Here is a 23,823-nt window from a genome sequence, read left to right as displayed (position 1 = left end):
CAGCACAATGTTGCTTCCAATCATCGGGACAATTAAGCAATTGACTGACGAGTGATGGACGAGGCCACGGCTGCTTTCGCTACTAGGCCGGATATGAGTTTCCTTGGCTGAGTGTTTTGAATCATTGTCTTGCTGAACTGTCCCCCCTTTGTTTCATCTGCATGATCTTGGTAGATGGCAGCAGTTTTTTGTTCAAGAATGTCTCCGTACATTTGTCCATTCATTCCTTCAATTATATGAAGTTTGCCAGTGCCGCATGCTGAAAACCATCACCGCACCATGATGATCCCACCTCTAAACTTCACTTTTGGCATGGTGTTTTGGGGGGTGATATGCAGTGCCTTCTGGCCTCCAAACATGCTGTGTATTATGGCATCCAAAGAGTTCAATTTTGGTTTCATCTGACCAGACTATATTCTCCCAGTATTTCACAGGCTTGTCTAAATGTTGTTGAGCAAACTTTATATTTTCCTGTACACGCTATTTGTTCAGCAATGGAGTCTTGCGTGGTGAGCGTGCATACAGGCCATGGAGGTTGAGTGCATTGCTTATGGTTTTCTTTGAAACAATTGTACCTGCTGATTCCAGGTCATCATTAATTAAAAGGTAATGAAAATTATTTCAACTAGGCATTAGATAACCCGAATTCTAAGTTCGGGGTCCGTTCCGTACACCTAGTGTCTGGTTTTGAACCCCTCTCATGGGCTTTTCACAGGATATCTGATTTACTGTTCGGGTTCAGATGTCTAAGTTTGTTGAAAGGCTGCATAAATGCCGGATCACGGGTGCCGCCACCATTCTGCTACTTACCATAGGGATAGGAAGCAGCTGGAGTGACGGACTGTGTTAGTGCACTTTACCACAAATCCGCTGTGAGTACTCTGCACTTCACTCAGTGAGAGTGCTGTGCCAAAAGCTGCTGTGTGTACTCTTTAACCCATATCTGTGATAGTGTTGTGCCAAAAGCCACTGTGTGTACCAGAATTGTGCATAAAAAATAATTCTACTATGCAGACATCTCTTTGCCATTTGAAGGCCAAACAAATACTTCCACTGTACCGCTGTGTCTAAACGAGTAGTGTGGCAAAAAAATAAAATTTGTAATCATCTTCTATGGGGGTACTCTAAATCATGCTTTATGGGTGAAAATTTGAACTGGACTGCCAGCAGCTACTACAAGCTTTTCATCTGTGGCTGATGTAATGTACACTACTGGGGCTGAAACTTTGGAGCTGTGGGGGAAATGTGAAAACATGCACTGTGGGTGAATTTTATTTATTTATTTTTTTATCAGCTTCTGTGGGGCTACGGGGTGGGTGAAATTTTCAACTGGACTGGCGGTAGCAATCCACAATGTCTGTGGGGGCACTTAAAATTTTTATGTTATTCATTTACTTCCTATTTTACTATGATTGCTAAGGTGACAGTGTGGCACCCCAGGAGTCCGGCTGCCACAGCGGCATTGCCTCCCTCACAGGGGGTGATGCCATGCCTGGAAGCAAGAATGGATTCCCTTAGCAGGTACGCTGGCATACAACACCTTTCCTGACTTCGGACCAGAAGGGGGAGCTCTAAACCCGGTTTCAGGGTAGCTTCCCTATAAGTTCTGGTCTGGAGACAGGGTTAGAGAGTTCAGTGTGAGACAGTGAAGGGAGAGGAGGCGTATGAGGAGAGCCTGGGAGTGGAGCTGCGACTGAGCTCACCCCAGGATTAAGCGCAACAGAGCGGACACCGGAGACCGTGGTTGTGTGGGAACTATAGTCTCCACAGCCAAATCCAGAGGACAGGAGATTGCAGGTCTATTGGCCACAACTGGCACCCGAAGGCACCGCCGCATAACAGAGCCCGGAGTCACCACGAGGCAGTGACACCTGGAAAAAGGCTCAAGCTGCCTGCCATGTGGGTAGCATTTCACTAAGTGGACAGATAGAGAGGGACTTGAGAACTACAAGCATCAGGAACTCAGGGAGCAGCGCAGTAAGGAGGCTTCCAACCCCACCGGGCTAGGGGAATTCTGAACTGCTTCCAGACTGCCTGGATCTCTAATACCACCTGTTACTTGTGCTCTGGACTGCACCTACCATTAAAAGGTAAAATAAACTACAGTCCCTGTGTCCTCCAATCATTCTTGCACCCCAACGTCCACAACCCCTCATAGACTGTTCTGGTAGCCCTAAGGCCCTGCTCCACCTGTGGGGAGTCAAACCATCTCAGCTGCAACACCACCGGCCCCAGCGGTCCCCTTAAGCAGAGTCGGCCATCTCTAGTCGAACACCATAGCTGGCGTCACAAATAATTCCCTACAGTCATTTCCCTCATCCCTTATATTGCACGCCCAGGGCCACAGACCGGGTCACTGCTGCCGTGACCATCCCTTTAAGAGTCGACCGACCTGGTTCCCAGTACCCCACGGCCCTAGCGGGTGTTGCAACCGTACCCCTTTAAGTCACTTCCATATCCATGTTTGTTTGCAGGGCAACTGTCAGTACTAAGTAGACAATTTTGATCAAATCAATCATTCGTCGTATGGTTTTTAGGTGGCAAGCAACCTACTTTTTGGTAACAAACTATCGTAAAAGGGAAAAATGAGCAATTGTAAGTACACAGTGACATATAGGATGAGTGCAATATATTAAGAGGATAAAAATGATGATGGGAGGAGGGCTTCTTTATGCAAGACTGGATAACATACATTAATAGAAGCATTTAATAGTAGTCAACAAGAAGAGGCCTCTAATTTTCATTAACAACAACCACTCCCCCTGGCAGTCAAAGACCCCAACATTAGATGATGGCAATTCAGATTTTTTGCAGTAGCGTTAACACCCTCTATACAGGAGATCATTCTTACCTCCGGAAGTTGGCTCCAGATAAGCTGAGCAGGTCGATAATTCTTAACTACGATGCTGTCGTCAGGTTGGGGTTCAGCCTGGATGGAGTTATCATCCAGCAGGTCATCATCTGACTCCTGATTGTTGGAAATCAGTCCCCGTTCTCTGTAATCCTGGTACAACCTGGGGTCTGGAGAGAAAAGACGGTTGAGCAATATGGAGAGACCCTCAGTAAACTCTTTGATATTTTCACAGTTCTCTTCTATGGTCCTGTTGAAAGACGACAGGAATTGAACAGTCACACTGTCCCTTCTTGCCCAAGATGACCCAGAAAAAGAAAGTCTCCTGAGAACGCCCAGCACCACGTTCTCCTCTGCTGCGCTCTGTTCCATGATTACATCTGACATTCTCCCCCGTAGATGCTCATGTTTTTCAGCTGCCGAAGCAAAATTGTAGCAGAGTGTTGAATTTAACATCTCAGACTCGTGAGAGTGACACCACCATACAAATGAATCGGTGCTCAAACTTTAAAAGATTCCAACAAAGTTTCTCAGCCACACATTAAGGGGTTGTACAAGATTTAGCCGAAAAATGAAAATATGACACCTGGGGACAGTTCGTGTGGAATTGAACCTCATCCATTTCAATGGCGATATAAACTTGGTGTCACATCTAACAAGCCTTCCTGTTCTTTCGCGGTCAGGGCAGCCTCGAGCTAAGCAATGTGATCCAGACCTTTTTGTAGGACATGCACACGTAGCACTGATGTGAGCCCAACTCAAAGAGGACTGGAATGATGAAGATGCAAGAAAACAATTAGCACCTAGCTGCTTTCTCTTTGATCTTATGATTAAAGCTGGTTCAGGTGAGGGAATCTGTTCATCTGATATTGGTAGAAATGGGATCAGTTTTCCTCACCCCAGGGGGGCATATATTGTACCCTATTACCGTGCCATGCCTCTACTGGTGACCATACTCTTGTTGCAATTTAGCTAGATCATACAATGTGAAGTCACAGTCTACATGTCACCGGGTATCTGGTTATGTGCCAGTGATGCCAGTGGTGGAAGGGAAGATAATCAGTTTAAGTTGCGATAAGCAAAAAGGACTTTAACACCAGTTTATGACGGCATTTGGACATCTGCCTTAGGTGACGTCAAGTTGGGACTTTCTGTAAAAACCACCCTGGGAGCAGTCACAGAAATATTCCATTTTATTAGAGTTTTAATGAGCATACAGCAGTGAAATGGTGCCAAGACAAGTCTCTGGTATACTCCCAGAACGCCAGGGCAAGGTTAGATACAGTATTGTGCTGGCATGGAGCTACTGGTGATGAAGGGGTACACTAAAAATGGAGTTATTCTGCCTAAGGCCGGGGTCACACTTTGCGAGTTCAATGCGAGAAACTCGTGCGAGTCTCTCGCATCAAGTCCTGGCACTGCCACCACCACTCCATACTGGAACGTGCAGCTACACAGAAATACATGTAACAACAAACTCCGGTCCCAAGTGCCGGCGGCAGTCCCCGGTATTGAGGCGCGAGTTTCTCGCATTGAACTCGCAAGTGTGACCCCGGCCTAAATAACCAAATCCCAATAAGTGACCTGTGGTCTGCCAGTCAGATGTCAGTAGGCACATTAATCACGAGACCACCTATAGCTTTCCATAACCCTTGTCCATTGAAAATAAGGTCTGCACCTGTTTGTTTTAGACGCGAGCTCCAGCGCTCCCTATTGATGAGACTTTCTAGTTGATAAAAACCCCTAAATTGACTCTTCCCATCTTACAAACTGATACTATAACATGCCATCAATTTATGATTGCAGGTCCGACCTCAGGAACCACTCACGGAAATGAAGGGGCCCCTTCTAATTAATTTAGCATAACTAAAGGGGAAGGGGTCAGCTGTCAAATATGACTGCAGCCCATTGATTCTCAGGATCTTATGGCGTACCAGTGGTCAGACAATGCCAATCATAACGCTATACATTGTAATATAGGAATAACCCTTTAGGGAAAGTTCCCACTTACACCCATGTATCATTTCCTTCCTTATTAGTTACTGTAAAATATTGTGACCGAAAGCAAATGGAAAGTATCCCGATAAACACCTGATGTGAGCGCTACAAGATACAATTACACTGCAAGTGGTAAAACCTGTTCTGTAGGGTTGTCGGCCAAGCACGCGGCAATATGAGTCATTAATGGCTCTGGACTGGGTGGATGGTAAAAAAGTAAAAGAAACACAGGCAACTTGTGATTCCTAATCCCACGGCTGGTTGTGTCAATCTGTGCCGGGTTCACATCACGTTCAGGACACACGTCCATAGCTCCATGGGGGTTTCCATCTAAAAACCTGAAAAACTGGATTTGGGTGGAACCCCCAACAAAGCCGTTCACTAAAACGAAGGAGACCATCACTTTGTGCTACGTACAGCTTTAGCAGGATATGTATTGTATAGGGGAGCAAAAATAGCGTGCCCACCTAAAAATGGGAACATGTGGACCAGATGGAGCAAAGTGCGTCCTCTAGTTTTACAGCTAGGTGGCACTTAGATGGCCATGTAAACTGGACAGAGATCGGAACGCAATGCTCGAACTGGCCGGCAGCTCATCCAACCCAAGCATGATAGCTGTATAGAAATACATGAAGCTGTGACGCTCGGGTAGGGAGAGCTACCGCCCAGTCTGTGTCCTGCAATCCGATCTCACTCCGATTTATATGGTCCTATGAGGGCATTCCTACAAGCAGAAACAGTATAGGAAGCCAGTTAAAGGGAACCTGTCACCCCGTTTTTTCAGTACGAGATAAAAATACTGTTAAATAGGTCCTGAGCTGTGCGTTACTATAGTGTATTTTGTGTACCCTGATTCCCCACCTATGCTGCCGAAATAACTTACCAAAGTCGCCGTTTTCGCCTGTCAATCAGGCTGGTCAGGTCAAATGGGCGTGGCGACGTCGCTGTTTCTTCCCCCAGATCTTGCATATCTTTCCGTTGGTGGCGTAGTGGTTTGCGCATGCCCATCTTCCGAATCCACTGGGCAGGAGAAGAAAAAACGCGCGATCGGCACTATTTCCCTGGTCATCTGTGGGGGTGGCCATCTTCTTGAGGCCGCGCGTGCGCATATGGAGTCCTGTGCTGCCCGGGGCTTCAGGAAAATAGCCGCCGCGATCTTCATCTGCGCACGCGCGGCATCCCGTGGCCATTTTCCTGAAGCCTTGGGCAGCAGAGGACTCCATATGCGCACGCGCGGCCTCAGGAAGATGGCCGCCCCCACAGATCACCAGGGAAATAGCGCCGATCGCGCGTTTTTTCTTCTCCTGCCCAGTGGATTCGGAAGATGGGCATGCGCAAACCACTACGCCACCAACGGAAATGTATACAAGATCTGGGGGAAGAAACAGCGATGTCGCCACGCCCATTTGACCTGACCAGCCTGATTGACAGGCGAAAACGGCGACTTTGGTAAGTTATTTCGGCAGCATAGGTGGGGAATCAGGGTACACAAAATACACTATAGTAACGCACAGCTCAGGCCCTATTTAACAGTATTTTTATCTCGTACTGAAAAAAAGAGGTGACAGGTTCCCTTTAACAGCCGGACCTTCAATATGGGCCACAAACTCCAGACTCACTAGGTTCTAACACTAGATTCTACCATTACCATCATCAGGACTAGGAGTACAACTGGTGCATCGAGCACCCAAGAAAAATCCTTCTACCCAGTAAAGCACATCACTAGTGCTGGAATCTTGGGTCTCCCACAAAAAGTTGTGTGGCAAACACCATGTCTAGGAAATTATTCATTAGTAGGGTAAGTCCTGCAGCCACCAGTAGGGGGAGCTTAACACGTATACAGTGTATGCACTGAACACATCAGTATGCACAGAGCTCCTCCTAGTGGTGGATCAAGGAAGCCAATATTTTACATTTCAACTCCAGGTCACTGCATTTGGAGCTCGTTATCTGGAAAAAAAAAATAAATGGAGGCTTGGCAGCTACAGATATTAAATATATATTTGGATTTAAATAAAAGATAGTATTATAAACATTTCCCAATTCAAACTGTAATAAAATAACATGAATTTTAATTTTCCTGTTAATAAGGTCACAACAGGACTGCAAATAACTTGCTGTGAAATACAACACTTGGCAGGAATCCGCTCCAGCAAACATTCCTGAGTGTGATCCATTTTGCAGGATGGGGGGCTGCTCTGTAACAATTTTCTTCTTCCATGCTTAACGGAATGACAAAGTACTGCACTACTGTAGGGGACGGGGTAAATCCGCCATGAAAATATAAGATCATCCTTCAAATGGTTAAGTGTACAGACCATAAATAGCACACAATTCTGCATTTCTATATGGTATTATGTGTGTAAGCGCTCACTGTAGCTATAGAATTCTAATCATGAAACAGGAGGCTCAGGATGTACAGCGCTATTCTTCCCAGACAGAGGGTGCTATAGAGCATGGAACTGTAATAGAAGAGATCAAAATAAAACAAAGGGTTGCAAGATTGTTTTTCTAAAAACATGTGGAGCTGTAAGATATGGGGCCTCAAAGGGAAAGCCTGGATTGTGGACATCTAGGGGGTACGAGACGCAGATCGCTCCTCCAGATACACGGCTGTCACTGTATACAGCAGGGACGGATGGAACAGATATTTAGTTCTACAAAGAAATGTGGTGGAAACACAAGATATTTAGCGCTACTTGACCCAGTCGTGTCCTCTCCTCCCATGTAAAAACATGTTTGGCGCCAATGTAATAATACAAGTTACTACATGATAATGGAAACAAGACAATTATACCGATATATAATAATCCCCAGTGCAGCAAAGACAGAAACCGCCAGTCATACACATCACAGCAGTCACTTAAGAGGGGTATAGTAAAGTAGGCAGTATTATAGTACTTATATTCTTGTACATAGGGGCAGTATTATAGTAGTTACATTCTTGTACATATGGCCAGTATTATAGTAGTTATATTCCTCTACATAGGGGCAGTATTATAGTAGTTATATTCTTGTACATAGGAGGCAGTATTATAGTAGTTATATTCTTGTACATAGGGGCAGTATTCTAGTAGTTATATTCTTGTACATAGGAGCAGTATTATAGTAGTTATATTCTTGTACATAGGGGCAGTATTCTAGTAGTTATATTCTTGTACATAGGGGCAGTATTCTAGTAGTTATATTCTTGTACATAGGAGCAGTATTATAGTAGTTATATTCTTGTACATAGGGGCAGTGTTATAGTAGTTATATTCTTGTACATAGGGGCAGTATTATAGTAGTTATATTCTTGTACATAGAGGCAGTATTCTAGTAGTTATATTCTTGTACATAGGGGGCAGTATTATAGTAGTTATATTCTTGTACATAGGAGTAGTATTATAGTAGTTATATTCTTGTACATAGGGGCAGTATTATAGTAGTTATATTCTTGTACATAGAGGCAGTATTCTAGTAGTTATATTCTTGTACATAGGAGCAGTATTCTAGTAGTTATATTCTTGTACATAGGAGCAGTATTATAGTAGTTATATTCTTGTACATAGGGGCAGTATTCTAGTAGTTATATTCTTGTACATAGGAGCAGTATTCTAGTAGTTATATTCTTGTACATAGGAGCAGTATTATAGTAGTTATATTCTTGTACATAGAGGCAGTATTCTAGTAGTTATATTCTTGTACATAGGAGCAGTATTCTAGTAGTTATATTCTTGTACATAGGAGCAGTATTATAGTAGTTATATTCTTGTACATAGGAGTAGTATTATAGTAGTTATATTCTTGTACATAGGGGCAGTATTATAGTAGTTATATTCTTGTACATAGAGGCAGTATTCTAGTAGTTATATTCTTGTACATAGGAGCAGTATTCTAGTAGTTATATTCTTGTACATAGGAGCAGTATTATAGTAGTTATATTCTTGTACATAGGGGCAGTATTCTAGTAGTTATATTCTTGTACATAGGAGCAGTATTCTAGTAGTTATATTCTTGTACATAGGAGCAGTATTATAGTAGTTATATTCTTGTACATAGGGGCAGTATTATAGTAGTTATATTCTTGTACATAGAGGCAGTATTCTAGTAGTTATATTCTTGTACATAGGGGGCAGTATTATAGTAGTTATAGTCTTGTACATAGGAGCAGTACTATAGTAGTTATATTCCTGTACATAGGGGCAGTATTATAGTAGTTATATTCTTGTACATAGGGGCAGTATTATAGTAGTTATATTCTTATACATAGGGGGCAGTATTATAGTAGTTATATTCTTGTCCATAGTGGCAGTATTATAGCAGTTATATTCCTGTACATAGGAGCAGTATTATAGTAGTTATATTCTTGTACATAGGAGCAGTATTATAGCAGTTATATTCCTGTACATAGGAGCAGTATTATAGCAGTTATATTCTTGTACATAGGAGCAGTATTATAGCAGTTATATTCTTGTATATAGGATCAGTATTATAGTATAGTGGGGGAAATTATTTGATCCCCTGCTGGGTTTGTAAGTTTGCCCACTGACAAAGACATGAACAGTCTATAATTTAAGGGTAGGTTAATTTTAACATTGAGAGAAAGAATATCAAAAATAAAATCCAGAAAATCACATTGTATAGCACAGCAGTCAGACGGTTTTTGTAGTTGATGAGGATGAGGTTTGCGCCCATGTCAGGAGGATTTTTGGTCCACTCCTCTTTGCAGATCATCTCTAAACCATTAAGATTTTGAGGCTGTCACTTGGCAACTTGGAGCTTCAACTCCCTCCATAAGTTTTCTATGGGATTATGGTCTGGAGACTGCCTAGGCCACTCTATGACCTTAATGTGCTTCTTTTCTAGCTACTCCTTTGTTGTCTTGGCTGTATGTTTTGGGTCTTTGTCTTGCTGGAAGACCCAGCCACGACCCATTTTTAATGTCCTGGTAGAGGGAAGGAGGTTGTCACTCAGGATTTTACGGTACATGGCTCCATTCATTCTCCCATTGATGTGGTGAAGTAGTCCTGTGCCCTTGGCAGAGAAACCCCCCAAAACATAATGTTTCCACCTCCATGCTTGACAGTGGGGACGATGTTCTTTGGGTAAAAGGCAGCATTTCTCTTCCTCCAAACGCGGCGAGTAGAGTTAAAGCCAAATACCTCAATTTTTGTCTCATCTGTCCACAGCAGCTTCTCCCAATCACTCACAGAATTCATCCAGGTGCTCATTGGCAAACTTCAGATGGGCCTGTACATGTGCCTTCTTGAGCAGGGGGACTTAGTGGGCATTGCAGGATTTAAATCTTTACGACATCACGTGTTACCAATGTTTTTTTTGGTGACTGTGGTCCCAGCTGCCTTGAGATCATTAACAAGTTCCCCCATGTAGTTTTAGGCTGATTTCTCACCTTCCTCATGATCAAGGATACCCCACGAGGTGAGATTTTGCATGGTGCCCCAGATCATTTTGTATTTCTTCCATTTTCTTACTATTGCACCAACAGTTGCCTCCTTCTCACCCAGCGTCTTACTTATGGTTTTGTAGCCCATTCCACCTTTGTGCAGGTCTATGATCTTGTCCCTGACATCCTTAGAAAACTCTTTGGTCTTGCCCATGTTGTAGAGGTTAGAGTCTGACTCATTAATTGAGTCTGTGGACAGGAGTCATTTATAAAAGGTGACTATGTAAGACTGCTGTTTTTAATGCAGGTAACGAGTGGATTAGGAGCGTCTAACTGGTCTGTAGGAGCCAGAACTCTTAATGGTTATTAGGGGATCAAATACTTGCAAAATGCAAATACATTTATATAATTTATACAATGTGATTTTCTGGATTTTATTTTTGATATTCTCTCTCTCAATGTTAAAATTAACCTACCCTTAAAATTACAGACTGTTCAGGTCTTTGTCAGTGGGCAAACTTACAAAATCAGCAAAGGATCAAATACTTATTTCCCCCACTGTAGTTATATTCTTGTACATAGGGGCAGTAATATAGTAGCTCTTACATATACAGTGTTAAAATCATCACTGACATGAACACAAATCTCCATAATTATCTTTACATTTATCATATATTCAAGCACTCATATGAAATATTCAACAGTGTTAATGACTTGCCGCATTATTTATGCAGACACCCATATAACTTAATTGTGTTTCCACGTATCGCACTCATCACGTCTCGTCTATCAATCTTCTGCTGTATTAAAAATTTAATTTACTACATTTATTAGATTTTGGCTTAATTACTATAGAGAATTAATTTTTTCACTCACCGTCTTTAAAGGAGCCGGCTGTGTTTCTCTGAAATTTCTTTTTGGTAAATGTTTTCTGTAAAATAAATGCAGATAGGTCAGCGATTTATTTCTTCATAGCAAAGTTAGAGATTTGAATGAAAGGTGCTGTCACCCGGGTGCAGCTTAACTGGTAGGGATGTAGAGAGGTACGTGTATAATTTTGACTCTCCAGCTGTTTTAAAAGTGTCACCCCCCCCTCCATGTATGGAAATGTAGTTTCATGCAATTTGCTTCCCCTAGTGGTGGCTCTAGGCAGATGCAGTTTAATATTTAAATTAGCACTCCCATGAAATATATTTTTTCCTCTATATTTGGCCAAAAGTATATACCGGAAAGCAATATTGAGTAAGTGCAGCGATATAATTATCGATCACCATATTCCTGGCTTCTAGCATTGCTCCGGTCCTCTTCTGGGTCATGTGACTTCTATTCCAAAGATATTATATATATATATATATATATATATATATATATATATATATATATATATATATATATATATATATATATATATATATATATATATATATTACTATTACACACATACATACAGTGGGGCAAAAAAGTATTTAGTCAGTCAGCAATAGTGCAAGTTCCACCACTTAAAAAGATGAGAGGCGTCTGTAATTTACATCATAGGTAGACCTCAACTATGGGAGACAAACTGAGAAAAAAAAATCCAGAAGATCACATTGTCTGTTTTTTTATCATTTTATTTGCATATTATGGTGGAAAATAAGTATTTGGTCAGAAACAAACAATCAAGATTTCTGGCTCTCACAGACCTGTAACTTCTTCTTTAAGAGTCTCCTCTTTCCTCCACTCATTACCTGTAGTAATGGCACCTGTTTAAACTTGTTATCAGTATAAAAAGACACCTGTGCACACCCTCAAACAGTCTGACTCCAAACTCCACCATGGTGAAGACCAAAGAGCTGTCAAAGGACACCAGAAACAAAATTGTAGCCCTGCACCAGGCTGGGAAGACTGAATCTGCAATAGCCAACCAGCTTGGAGTGAAGAAATCAACAGTGGGAGCAATAATTAGAAAATGGAAGACATACAAGACCACTGATAATCTCCCTCGATCTGGGGCTCCATGCAAAATCCCACCCCGTGGGGTCAGAATGATCACAAGAACGGTGAGCAAAAATCCCAGAACCACGCGGGGGGATCTAGTGAATGAACTGCAGAGAGCTGGGACCAATGTAACAAGGCCTACCATAAGTAACACACTACGCCACCATGGACTCAGATCCTGCAGTGCCAGACGTGTCCCACTGCTTAAGCCAGTACATGTCCGGGCCCGTCTGAAGTTTGCTAGAGAGCATTTGGATGATCCAGATGAGTTTTGGGAGAATGTCCTATGGTCTGATGAAACCAAACTGGAACTGTTTGGTAGAAACACAACTTGTCGTGTTTGGAGGAAAAAGAATACTGAGTTGCATCCATCAAACACCATACCTACTGTAAAGCATGGTGGTGGAAACATCATGCTTTGGGGCTGTTTCTCTGCAAAGGGGCCAGGACGACTGATCCGGGTACATGAAAGAATGAATGGGGCCATGTATTGTGAGATTTTGAGTGCAAACCTCCTTCCATCAGCAAGGGCATTGAAGATGAAACGTGGCTGGGTCTTTCAACATGACAATGATCCAAAGCACACCGCCAGGGCAACGAAGGAGTGGCTTCGTAAGAAGCATTTCAAGGTCCTGGAGTGGCCTAGCCAGTCTCCAGATCTCAACCCTATAGAAAACCTTTGGAGGGAGTTGAAAGTCCGTGTTGCCAAGCGAAAAGCCAAAAACATCACTGCTCTAGAGGAGATCTGCATGGAGGAATGGGCCAACATACCAACAACAGTGTGTGGCAACCTTGTGAAGACTTACAGAAAACGTTTGACCTCTGTCATTGCCAACAAAGGATATATTACAAAGTATTGAGATGAAATTTTGTTTCTGACCAAATACTTATTTTCCACCATAATATGTAAATAAAATGATTAAAAAAAACAGACAATGTGATTTTCTGGATTTTTTTTTTCTCAGTTTGTCTCCCATAGTTGAGGTCTACCTATGATGTAAATTACAGACGCCTCTCATCTTTTTAAGTGGTGGAACTTGCACTATTGCTGACTGACTAAATACTTTTTTGCCCCACTGTATGTATGTATGTGTACTCCGCAGTACCGGACGTCCGCTGCCTCGGAGTAACCCTCTACTCTGCCATGTCCTTCAAACCGCACATCCAAGCTCTCAACTCCTGCTGCCGCCTCCAACTCAAAAATATTTCCAGAATCCACCCTTTCCCCAACCCTCAATCTACTAAAATGTTAGTGCATGCCCTCATCGTCTCCTGCCTTGACTACTGCAATATCCTCATCTATGGCCTCCCAGTTAACACTCTCTCCCATCTACAGTCCATCCTTAACTCTGTTGCCCGACTAATCCACCCTTCTAATCCACCTCACCACCAGCAGAGCTGCTACACACCCACGGAACTGTCTCCTACCCCATTACCCTGTAGACTGTAAGCCCACAAGGGCAGGGCTCTCTCCTCTCTGAACCAGTCTTTCAATGTCCGTTCGTCCTCTGTAATCTATATTTTGCATGTAACCCCTTCTCACGTACAGCACCATGGAATAGATGGTGCTCTAAAAATAGATAATAAATGTGTATATGTATTTTTTTTTGTGTGTGTATCTGTGTATATATATATATATATATATACATATACAGTGGGGCAAAAAAGTGTTTAGTCAGTCAGCAATAGTGATATATATATATATCATGTGACTTCTATTCCAAAGATAAATAATATATATATATTATATATATTATATTATATTATATATATATATATTATTTATCTTTGGAATAGAAGTCACATGATATATATATATATCACTATTGCTGACTGACTAAACACTTTTTTGCCCCACTGTATATGTATATATATATATATATATATACACAGATACACACACAAAAAAAAATACATATACACATTTATTATCTATTTTTAGAGCACCATCTATTCCATGGTGCTGTACGTGAGAAGGGGTTACATGCAAAATATAGATTACAGAGGACGAACGGACATTGAAAGACTGGTTCAGAGAGGAGAGAGCCCTGCCCTTGTGGGCTTACAGTCTACAGGGTAATGGGGTAGGAGACAGTTCCGTGGGTGTGTAGCAGCTCTGCTGGTGGTGAGGTGGATTAGAAGGGTGGATTAGTCGGGCAACAGAGTTAAGGATGGACTGTAGATGGGAGAGAGTGTTAACTGGGAGGCCATAGATGAGGATATTGCAGTAGTCAAGGCAGGAGACGATGAGGGCATGCACTAACATTTTAGTAGATTGAGGGTTGGGGAAAGGGTGGATTCTGGAAATATTTTTGAGTTGGAGGCGGCAGCAGGAGTTGAGAGCTTGGATGTGCGGTTTGAAGGACATGGCAGAGTAGAGGGTTACTCCGAGGCAGCGGACGTCCGGTACTGCGGAGAGCATGATGACATTTACTGTGTGCGGAGAGCATGATGACATTTACTGTGATAGATAGATCGGGTAGGGGAGTTAGGTTAGATGGAGGAAAGATGAGGAGTTCCGTTTTGTCCACATTGAGCTTTAGGAAGAGAGAGGAGAAGAAGGAGGATATGGCTGATAGACACTCTGGGATTCTGGACAGCAGAAAGGTGACGTCTGGGCCAGAGAGGTAGATCTGAGTATCATCAGCGTATAACTGGAACTGGAAGCCATGCACTTTCTGAGTTGTCCCAGGCCAAAGTTATACATTGAGAAGAGTTGGTATCCCAGGACAGAGCCCTGAGAAACACCAACAGACAGAAGGCGGGATGAGGAGGTAGTATGGGAGAGGCGCCGCTAAATGTGCGGTTGAAGAGGTGTGAGGAGATCCAGGAGAGGGCAAGATCTTTGATGCCAGTATTTGGAAGTAGGAGGGAGTCAGAGGCAAAGGACAGGTCTAGAAGGAGGAGTATAGAGAATTGTCTGCTAGCTTTGGCAGCAAGTCGTTAGTAATTTTGGTCAGGGCAGTTTCGGTAGAATAGTGGGGACGGAAGTTATTATTATTTATTTATATAGCACCATTAATTCCATGGTGCTGTACATGAGAAGAGGTTACATCAAAATAAAAATATCACTTACAGTAAACAAAACTAACAATGACAGACTGGTACAGAGGGAAGAGGACCCTGCCCTTGCGGGCTTACATTCTACAGGATTATGGGGAGGGAGACAGGAGGTCGAGGGTTGCAGTAGCTCCAATGGTGTTGAGGTGGCCGTGTGGTCTTTACAGGCTGTAAGCTTCCTTGAAGAGGTGGGTTTTCAGGTTTCTTTTGAAGGATCCAAAAGTAGTGGATAACCGGATGTGTTGGGGCACAGAATTCCAGAGAATGGGGGATATTCGGGAGAAGTCTTGGAGGCGATTGAGTGAGGAGCGAATAAGCGTGGAGGAAAGGAGGAGGTCTTGGGAGGACTGGAGATTACGTGAGGGAAGATATTGAGAGATTAGTGTGGAAATATACGGAGCAGAAAGGTTATGGATGGCTTTGTAGGTCAGTGTTAGTAGTTTAAACTGGATACGCTGGGAAATTGGGAGCCAGTGAAGGGATTTGCAAAGAGGTGAAGCAGGAGTGTAGCGAGGAGAGAGAGATTAATTAGTCGGGCAGCAGAGTTAAGGATGGACTGGAGGGGTGCGAGAGTGTTAGAAGGTAGGCCACAGAGGAGTGTGTTGCAGTAGTCGAGGCGGGAGATGATTAGAGCATGCACAAGCATTTTGGTAGAGTGTGGGTTGAGGAAAGGACGGATTCTGGAAATATTTTTGAGCTGGAGGCGACAGGAGGTGGCGAGAGCTTGGATGTGCGGTTTGAAGGACAGGGCAGAGTCAAGGGTTACTCCGAGGCAGCGGATTTTGGGGACAGGGGAAAGTGTGATTTCATTTATTTTGATAGCTAGATCAGGTAGGGAAGATATGCGAGATGGAGGAAAGATAATGAGCTCAGATTCGTCCACATTGAGCTTGAGGAAGCGAGAGGAGAAGAAGGAGGATATGGCCGATAGACACTCTGGGATTCTGGAGAGCAGAGAGGTGACATCTGGGCCAGAGAGGTAGATCTGAGTGTCATCGGCATATAGATGGTACTGGAAGCCATAGGACCTTATGAGTTGTCCCAGGCCGAGTGTATAGATTGAGAAGAGTAAGGGTCCTAGGACAGAGCCTTGGGGGACTCCAACAGAGAGGGGGCGAGATGAAGAGGTAGTATGGGTGTAGGAAACGCTAAATGTGCGGTTGGCAAGGTATGAGGAGATCCAAGATAGGGCAACGTCTTTGACACCAAAAGAAGAGAGGATCTGTAGTAGGAGGCAGTGGTCAACTGTGTCGAAGGCAGAGGACAGGTCTAGGAGGAGGAGTATAGAGAATTGTCTGTTAGCTTTGGCTGTAAGTAAGTTGTTAGTAATTTTGGTCAGGGCAGTCTCAGTGGAATGGTGGGGACAGAAACCAGATTGTAGGTTGTCGAAGAGAGAGTTAGATGCAAAGTGAGAGGAAAGTTCAGCATGGACATGCTGCTCAATGAGTTTGGAAGCAAATGGGAGCAAAGTTATGGGGCGATAGCTGGACATAGCGCTTGGGTCAAGAGATGGCTTTTTGAGGATAGGTGTGATTGTGGCATGTTTGAAGTGTAGGTTGTCAAAGAGTGAGTTACATGAAAGATGGTTGTTAAGTTCAACATGGACATGCAGTTCAAGGAGTTTGGAAGCAAACAAGAGCAGCGATATGGGGTGATAGATGGAAGCAGAGGTTGGGTCGAGGGATAGTTCCTTAAGTTCACTGTGATTGTGCCATGTTTAAAAGCAGAAGGGAAGGTACCAGAAGTTAACGATAGGTTTGGGTTGGGATAAGAGTGGTGGTGAGGGTGGCGATGTTGGCGAGGAGGTGGGAAGGAGTCGAGTGCACAAGTGGTGAAGTGCATTTGAGAAGACATGATTAAGTTCTCCTTCAGTGAAGGTGGAGAGAAAGGTTATGGGGGAAGGTCAGTGGACTAATATACCCAGTGGTTGCGATGGATGGGCAGTGGCCCGATATACATCGGGGTTGTGGTGAATGGGTAGTAAAGATCTGCCTTGTTTAAGCGATGCCATTTTTTAAATGTGAGAAAATGTCTTCTGCAGAGATGAGGTGGATAGGAGGGGGCTGTGGAGGGCAGATGAGGGCATTATGGTGTTGAATATCTGTTTGGGGTTGGGTTGTGGGATAAAGACGATACAAAGGGTGTTGAAGTAGTCTTGTTTAGTAGAGGTGAGGGCCGACTTGAATGTGAAAGTTACTTGTTTGAATGCGGTGAAGTCTTTTTATGTGTGTTTTCTTCTAGCTTAGCTCCTCAACACTCCTCGGATCACACTGGGATTTATGTATAAGATGGGAGTCACTTTTACAATGCAGTCCTATGGTGCCTCATGCTGACACATGCTATAGACTTACACTGTGCTTGCCAGAAGTCGCTATTACATATACCCCTTTATGATGTGGCGAATCAAAATAGCATGCATGTGACCCAGAAGACGCCTAAACAGGCGCTGAAAACCAGGGAAGCCTGTGATTGTGAGCATATTACCACACGTACACTGAGTAACTATCAAAACTGGAAAAAATAAATAAATAAAATTATTGCCCGTAGCAACCAATCACAACGAAGCATTCTTTTTAGCAAAGCTCTTTTCAACATGAAAGCTGAGCTGTGATTGGCTGCTATAAACAAAATACATTTTTTTCCTTTTAGACTTAAATTTTTTTGGAAATAAAAAAACTGAATGGTTGGGCGTGCAGTATTATTCGGCACCTTTACTTTCAGTGCAGCAAACTCACTCCAGAAGTTCATTGTGGATCTCTGAATGATCCAATGTTGTCCTAACTACCTAATGATGATAAATATAATCCACTTGTGTGTAATCAAGTCTCCGTATAAATGCACCTGCTCTGTGATAGTCTCAGGGTTCTGCTTGAAGCACAGAGAGCATCATGAAGACCAAGGAACACAACAGGCAGGTCCGTGATACTGTTGTGGAGAAGTTTAAAGCCGGATTTGGATACAAAAAGATTTAAAAAACTTTAAACATCCCAAGCAGCACTGTGCAAGCGATCATATTGAAATGGAACGAGTATCATGCCACTGGAAATCTACCAAGACCCGGCCGTCCCTCTAAACTTTCATCTCAAACAAGAAGACTGATCAGAGATGCAGCCAAGAGGCCCATGATCACTCTGGGTGAACTGCAGAGATCTACAGCTGGGGTGGGACAGTCTGTCCATAGGACAACAATCAGTCGTACACTGCACAAATCTGGCCTTTATGGAAGAGTGGCAAGAAGAAAGACATTTCTCAAAGATATCCATAAAAAGTGTCGTTTAAAGTTTGCAACAATCCACCTGGAAGACGCAACATGTGGAAGAAGGTGGTCTGGTCAGATGAAACCAAAATCGAACTTTTTGGCAACAATGCCAAACGATATGTTTGGTGTAAAGGCAACACAGCTCATCACCCTGAACACACCATCCCCACTGTCAAACATGGTGGTGGCAGCATCATGGTTTGGGCCTGCTTTTCTTCAGCAGGAACAGGGAGAATGGTTAATATTGATGGTAAGATGGATTGAGCCAAATACAGGACCATTCTTGAAGAAAACCTGTTGGGAGTCTGCAAAAGACCTGAGACTGGGAATGAGATTTGTCTTCCAACAAGACAATGATCCCAAACATAAAGCAAAATCTACAATGGAATGGTTCACAAATAAACGTAAACAGGTGTTAGAATGTCAGAGTCCAGACCTCAATCCAATCGAGAATCTGTGGAAAGAGCCGAAAACTGCTGTTCACAAACGATCTCCATCAAACCTCACTGAGCTCGAGCTGTTTGCCAAGAAAGAATGGGCAAGAATTTCAGTCTCTCGATGTACAAAACCGATAGAGACATACCCCAAGCGACTTGCAGGTGCAATCGCAGCAAAAGGTGGTGCTACAAAGTATTAAGTTAAAGGGGCTGAATAATATTGCACGCCCCGTGTGTGTGTGTGTGTGTGTGTGTATGTCCGGGATTGGCACCTGCACCGTCGCAGCTACAGCCACAAAGTTTTGCACAGTCACACGTCTGGACCCCGAAAGCGTCATAGGCTATGTTGTGAGGTGAAATTTTAACCCCGCGCTTTCCAATTCACCAAACAATTTTGCCCCTATCTACATAATGGGAAAAAATGAAAGGAAAAGTGTAGGAGGCAAATTGACAGCTGCCAGATGTGAACAAGGGGGACTTAAAGAATAAGAGCGATGGCGCCAAAGATTACATACTGTACAGTTGCTAAGGTGGGGCCCCGACATGGGATACTCACCACACACGGGGATATAAACACACACAAAATGCGCCACACACTACCACGTGCTTGAACACATATTACCCTCAGCACACATTTCACCACAAATACACCAACCTCGCCACATAAAAGTCGAAACACAAAAGTCGCCGCTCAAAACTCGCCACGCGCAGAACTCGCCACATGCAAAAACTAGGCTCACGCAAAACTCGCCACAAGTGCAAAACTCACCTCATGGAAAACTCACCACACGCAAAACTTGCACACGCGGAAAAATTGCCACATGCACAAAAGTTGCAACACATGCAAAAGTTGCCTCACACATAACTTGCACATACTCAAAAGGCACCACACAAAACTCGCCACGCGCAAAACTCGCCATGCGCAAAACTTGCTGCACACAACTTGCTACACTAACCTGTCACATGCAACTCGACGCACAAAAAGTTGCTACACGCATGTTGCCACACAAAACTCATCTCACAAAAGTCGCTACATGCATGTCGCCACACGCAACTCAACACACACAGCTTGACAAACGAAACTCGCCCTAAAACACACACAAGTCTGGTATTATCCTTCAAAAATAAAAATCTGATTAATAAGCAGACAAACTACAAGAGCAACAAATGTACCATATAGGAAATACGGCAGCTGTCAGTCACATGACCTGTCTATTATGTGTATGTGTGAGCTAATATATACTGCCAGGGGGAGGGCTTCCTGTTGGCTGGGGATTTATCAGGCTGCCAATTTATCTTACAAATACTGAGGTAAAAATACTGACCAAATAACGTGTGAACGAGGTCTAATACAGGAGATGACACAGGTATATACTATATACAGGAGAGATGACACACAGGTATATACTATATACAGGAGGAGATGACATACAGGTATATGCTATATATAGAAGATGACATACAGGTATATACTATATACAGGAGGAGATGACACACAGATATATACTATATACAGGGGAGATGACACAGGTATATACTATATATAGAAGGAGATGACATACAGGTATATACTATATATAGGAGGAGATGACACAGGTATATACTATATACAGGGGAGATGACAGGTATATACTATATATAGAAGGAGATGACATACAGGTATATACTATATATAGGAGGAGATGACACAGGTATATACTATATACAGGGGAGATGACACAGCAGGTACATATTATATACAGGGGAGATGACATACAGGTATATACTATATACAGGAGGAGATGACACACAGATATATACTATATACAGGGGAGATGACACAGGTATATACTATATATAGAAGGAGATGACATACAGGTATATACTATATATAGGAGGAGATGACACAGGTATATACTATATACAGGGGAGATGACACAGCAGGTACATATTATATACAGGGGAGATGACATACAGGTATATACTATATACAGGAGGAGATGACACACAGATATATACTATATACAGGGGAGATGACACAGGTATATACTATATATAGAAGGAGATGACATACAGGTATATACTATATATAGGAGGAGATGACACAGGTATATACTATATACAGGGGAGATGACACAGCAGGTACATATTATATACAGGGGAGATGACATACAGGTATATACTATATACAGGAGATGACATACAGGTGTATACTATATATAAGGGAGATGACAAAAATGTATATACTGAGGTGAAAATGAGGGTGTGAGGTGAAAATGAAAAGGTGTGAGTGCAAAATGAGAGGAGTGAGAGAAAATAGTGGAGTGATCGGAAAATGACAGATGTGAGGTCGAAATGACAAGTGTTAGGCAGGAATGAGAGGAGTGAGGGAGAAAATGAGAGGTGTGAGGGAGAAAATGAGAGATGTGAGGGGGAAAATTAAAGATGTGATTGGGAAAATGAGAGGCGTGATGGGAAAATAAGAGAAGTGAGGTGCTATAACTAACCACAGATATTTACTATGCCCAGGCAACGCCGGGCTCTTCAGCTAGTAACCAATAAATTTTGTTCAGCTTCACAATTGTGTTCCACTTGTTGCGGATTCTTCACCAAAAATTTACATTTGGTATCTTTATGTTTGAAGCATGATATGTGGGAAAAGGTTGAAAAGTTCCAGGGGGCCGAAAACTTTCGCAAGGCACTGTATATAAAGTGCAGCACAGATTCAGCTCAACTAAAAGCCCAGATCATTAGATCAGGAACAGAACAGAAGTTTATAGGACATTTTATAACTTTCCAAAATTATTATGAAAAAAAAATTACAACACATCCTGCATTGTACTACTGTACCCAATTTATTATATATTTTGAATTTGTTAAATTTGGAGTCTATCCGTTTTATACTGACTCCACTGACCGTAAATTCAGGACAGGAATCCATACAGCAAGGCCTGTACACAGATACCGAAGCACCTAATTTTCCAATATCAGCGTTGGTACTGGGATCCAGGGAACTCCATTACCACCTTGTGTTGGACACATGAACATTTCCTGCTTTGGAAACTCTTCCATTGTAGTTGTAAAGGAAGTTGGCCGCTAATTTCACTAGTCCAGCCAGCCCCCTTTCTCGGTATCAGCCATAGAAGAATATGGTGCTGGCTTATCTTTTGAAAAAAAGCTGGGACCTGGGTGCTAATACTTGGAGATCTGACACCTTTGTTACTTATAGGCGTTTGCAGTTTTCAATTTTGCATCATATAATTACCGCCAATTTTGACATATTTGCCAATTTTCATACCATCCGATCCAGCTCCAGATGTGCACTGAACAATATACAATGAGTAATAGATTCAGTGTTCATAGGCTGCCATTGTTCTCGACAGCACAGGTCCTGTTTACACAGGAAGATATGCTGCCGAAAATGATGAGCTTTTGTGCAGAACATGGCCTTTGCACACATTGCGCCTTTTTTTTCTGCAGATTTGTCACAAAACCTGAAGGATTTTCTAGTGCCAGCAAATTGGAAGAGATATCTGAAGTCTCCTGCACACGTTGCTTATTTTTTCCTCGTAGTTTAGCAGCGGATTCAAATCTGTAGATTGTCAATTCTCTCGGCATTTTTCCTTCAGATTTCACCCATATCAATGAATGAGAAAAAACACATGCCAACACATCAGTACTGGCAACAGATTTTCCTGCTGCAAACAATGAATATGTGCACATATCTTAGGCTACGTTCACATTTGCGTTGTGCGCCGCTGCGTCGGCGATGCAACGCACAACGCAAAAAAAACCGCACCAAAACGCTGCGTTTTGCGACGCATGCGTTGTTTTTTGCCGAAATTTGGACGCAAGAAAAATGCAACTTGTTGCGTTTTCTTGGCCCGATGCTTGCGGCAAAAAAAACGCATGCGTCGCACAACGCAGCACACAAAAACGCATGCGTCCCCCATGTTAAATATAGGGGCGCATGACGCATGCGTCGCCCGACGCAAACACGCATAACACTAATGTGAACGTAGCCTTAAGGGGACCTTTTTCTGGTCCGTGGGCTGTCAGCGAGTGCAGAGAACTGCACACAGACCAATGTTAGTCTATGCGCTTGTGCACATGGCCGATTGGCTATTCTAGGCTGGTAAGCATACAATATTAAAAATGGCTGATGCAGAACTTCTTTTTTTACTTTAGCCGCAGTACACAGTTCTGTTTGTTCTGCTGTATTGACCATTGTGTGGTTCTTGGTGATCCAAGTCATGTTCAGTGGAACCATGGGGGTCCATTGCCATAATATAGCAAGACACGTGACACAAGGTTTCTAGAACGGTATATGTAAGTACACAGTACAGCGTCTCACTATTCTAAGACGTCATGCCCACAGCCATATATGCAAGTTCTAAGACAGTAGTACTGAAGCGCTGTATGGCGGCACACAGAGAGTAATAGCATCTCCTGTGTATATAAAGCTCAGGACTCAGAAGTGCAGGTGATTAATTGCTGCAGTAATCTCTCTGGTTTTACGAGTTTTTGCTTCTCAACCTCCAGGCACTTTACATAATCTAAATATTTCTCATAGGATTTGGCTGAAGAGCCAGAATTGGAGGAGAAGCTTTTTACTGTGCGGACTGCAGCCCATGGATCACAAAACGTGAAATCATTGTACAATTCTCCATTGCAATGTGATCGTCCTCATTTACAGACAGATTGGATAAGATCCGGCTTCGGCTGTGATGGTGAGACATTTGCACGTATGCAGCCACATCTCCATTGAAATGAATGGGATCAGGATGTCTTTGAAGGGTTAGAGGAAACCGGAGAACCCCACACAAACACGGGGAGAACATACAAACTCATTGCAGATGTTGTCCTTGGTGGGATC

At 42.9% G+C, this 23,823-nt stretch overlaps 1 protein-coding gene across 4 annotated transcripts in view; it reads right to left on the bottom strand.

Moving 5' to 3' along the window:
• The window catches only part of ARHGEF16 (Rho guanine nucleotide exchange factor 16), a 105,090-nt gene that overhangs the window by 55,497 nt on the left and 25,770 nt on the right, over positions 1 to 23,823 (bottom strand). For all 4 annotated transcript variants that reach the window (XM_069741856.1, XM_069741858.1, XM_069741857.1 and 1 more), the window contains 2 exons: positions 11,112 to 11,166; positions 2,852 to 3,021 (listed from right to left, as the gene is read on the bottom strand). In XM_069741856.1, the coding sequence (XP_069597957.1) occupies positions 2,852 to 3,021; positions 11,112 to 11,166 (225 nt within the window). The remainder of the gene's footprint in view (positions 1 to 2,851; positions 3,022 to 11,111; positions 11,167 to 23,823) is intronic.

This window comes from Ranitomeya imitator, chromosome 10 (genome assembly GCF_032444005.1).
Source record: "Ranitomeya imitator isolate aRanImi1 chromosome 10, aRanImi1.pri, whole genome shotgun sequence".
Lineage (NCBI taxonomy): Eukaryota > Metazoa > Chordata > Amphibia > Anura > Dendrobatidae > Ranitomeya > Ranitomeya imitator.
This window is presented reverse-complemented; position numbering and strand designations above follow the sequence as displayed.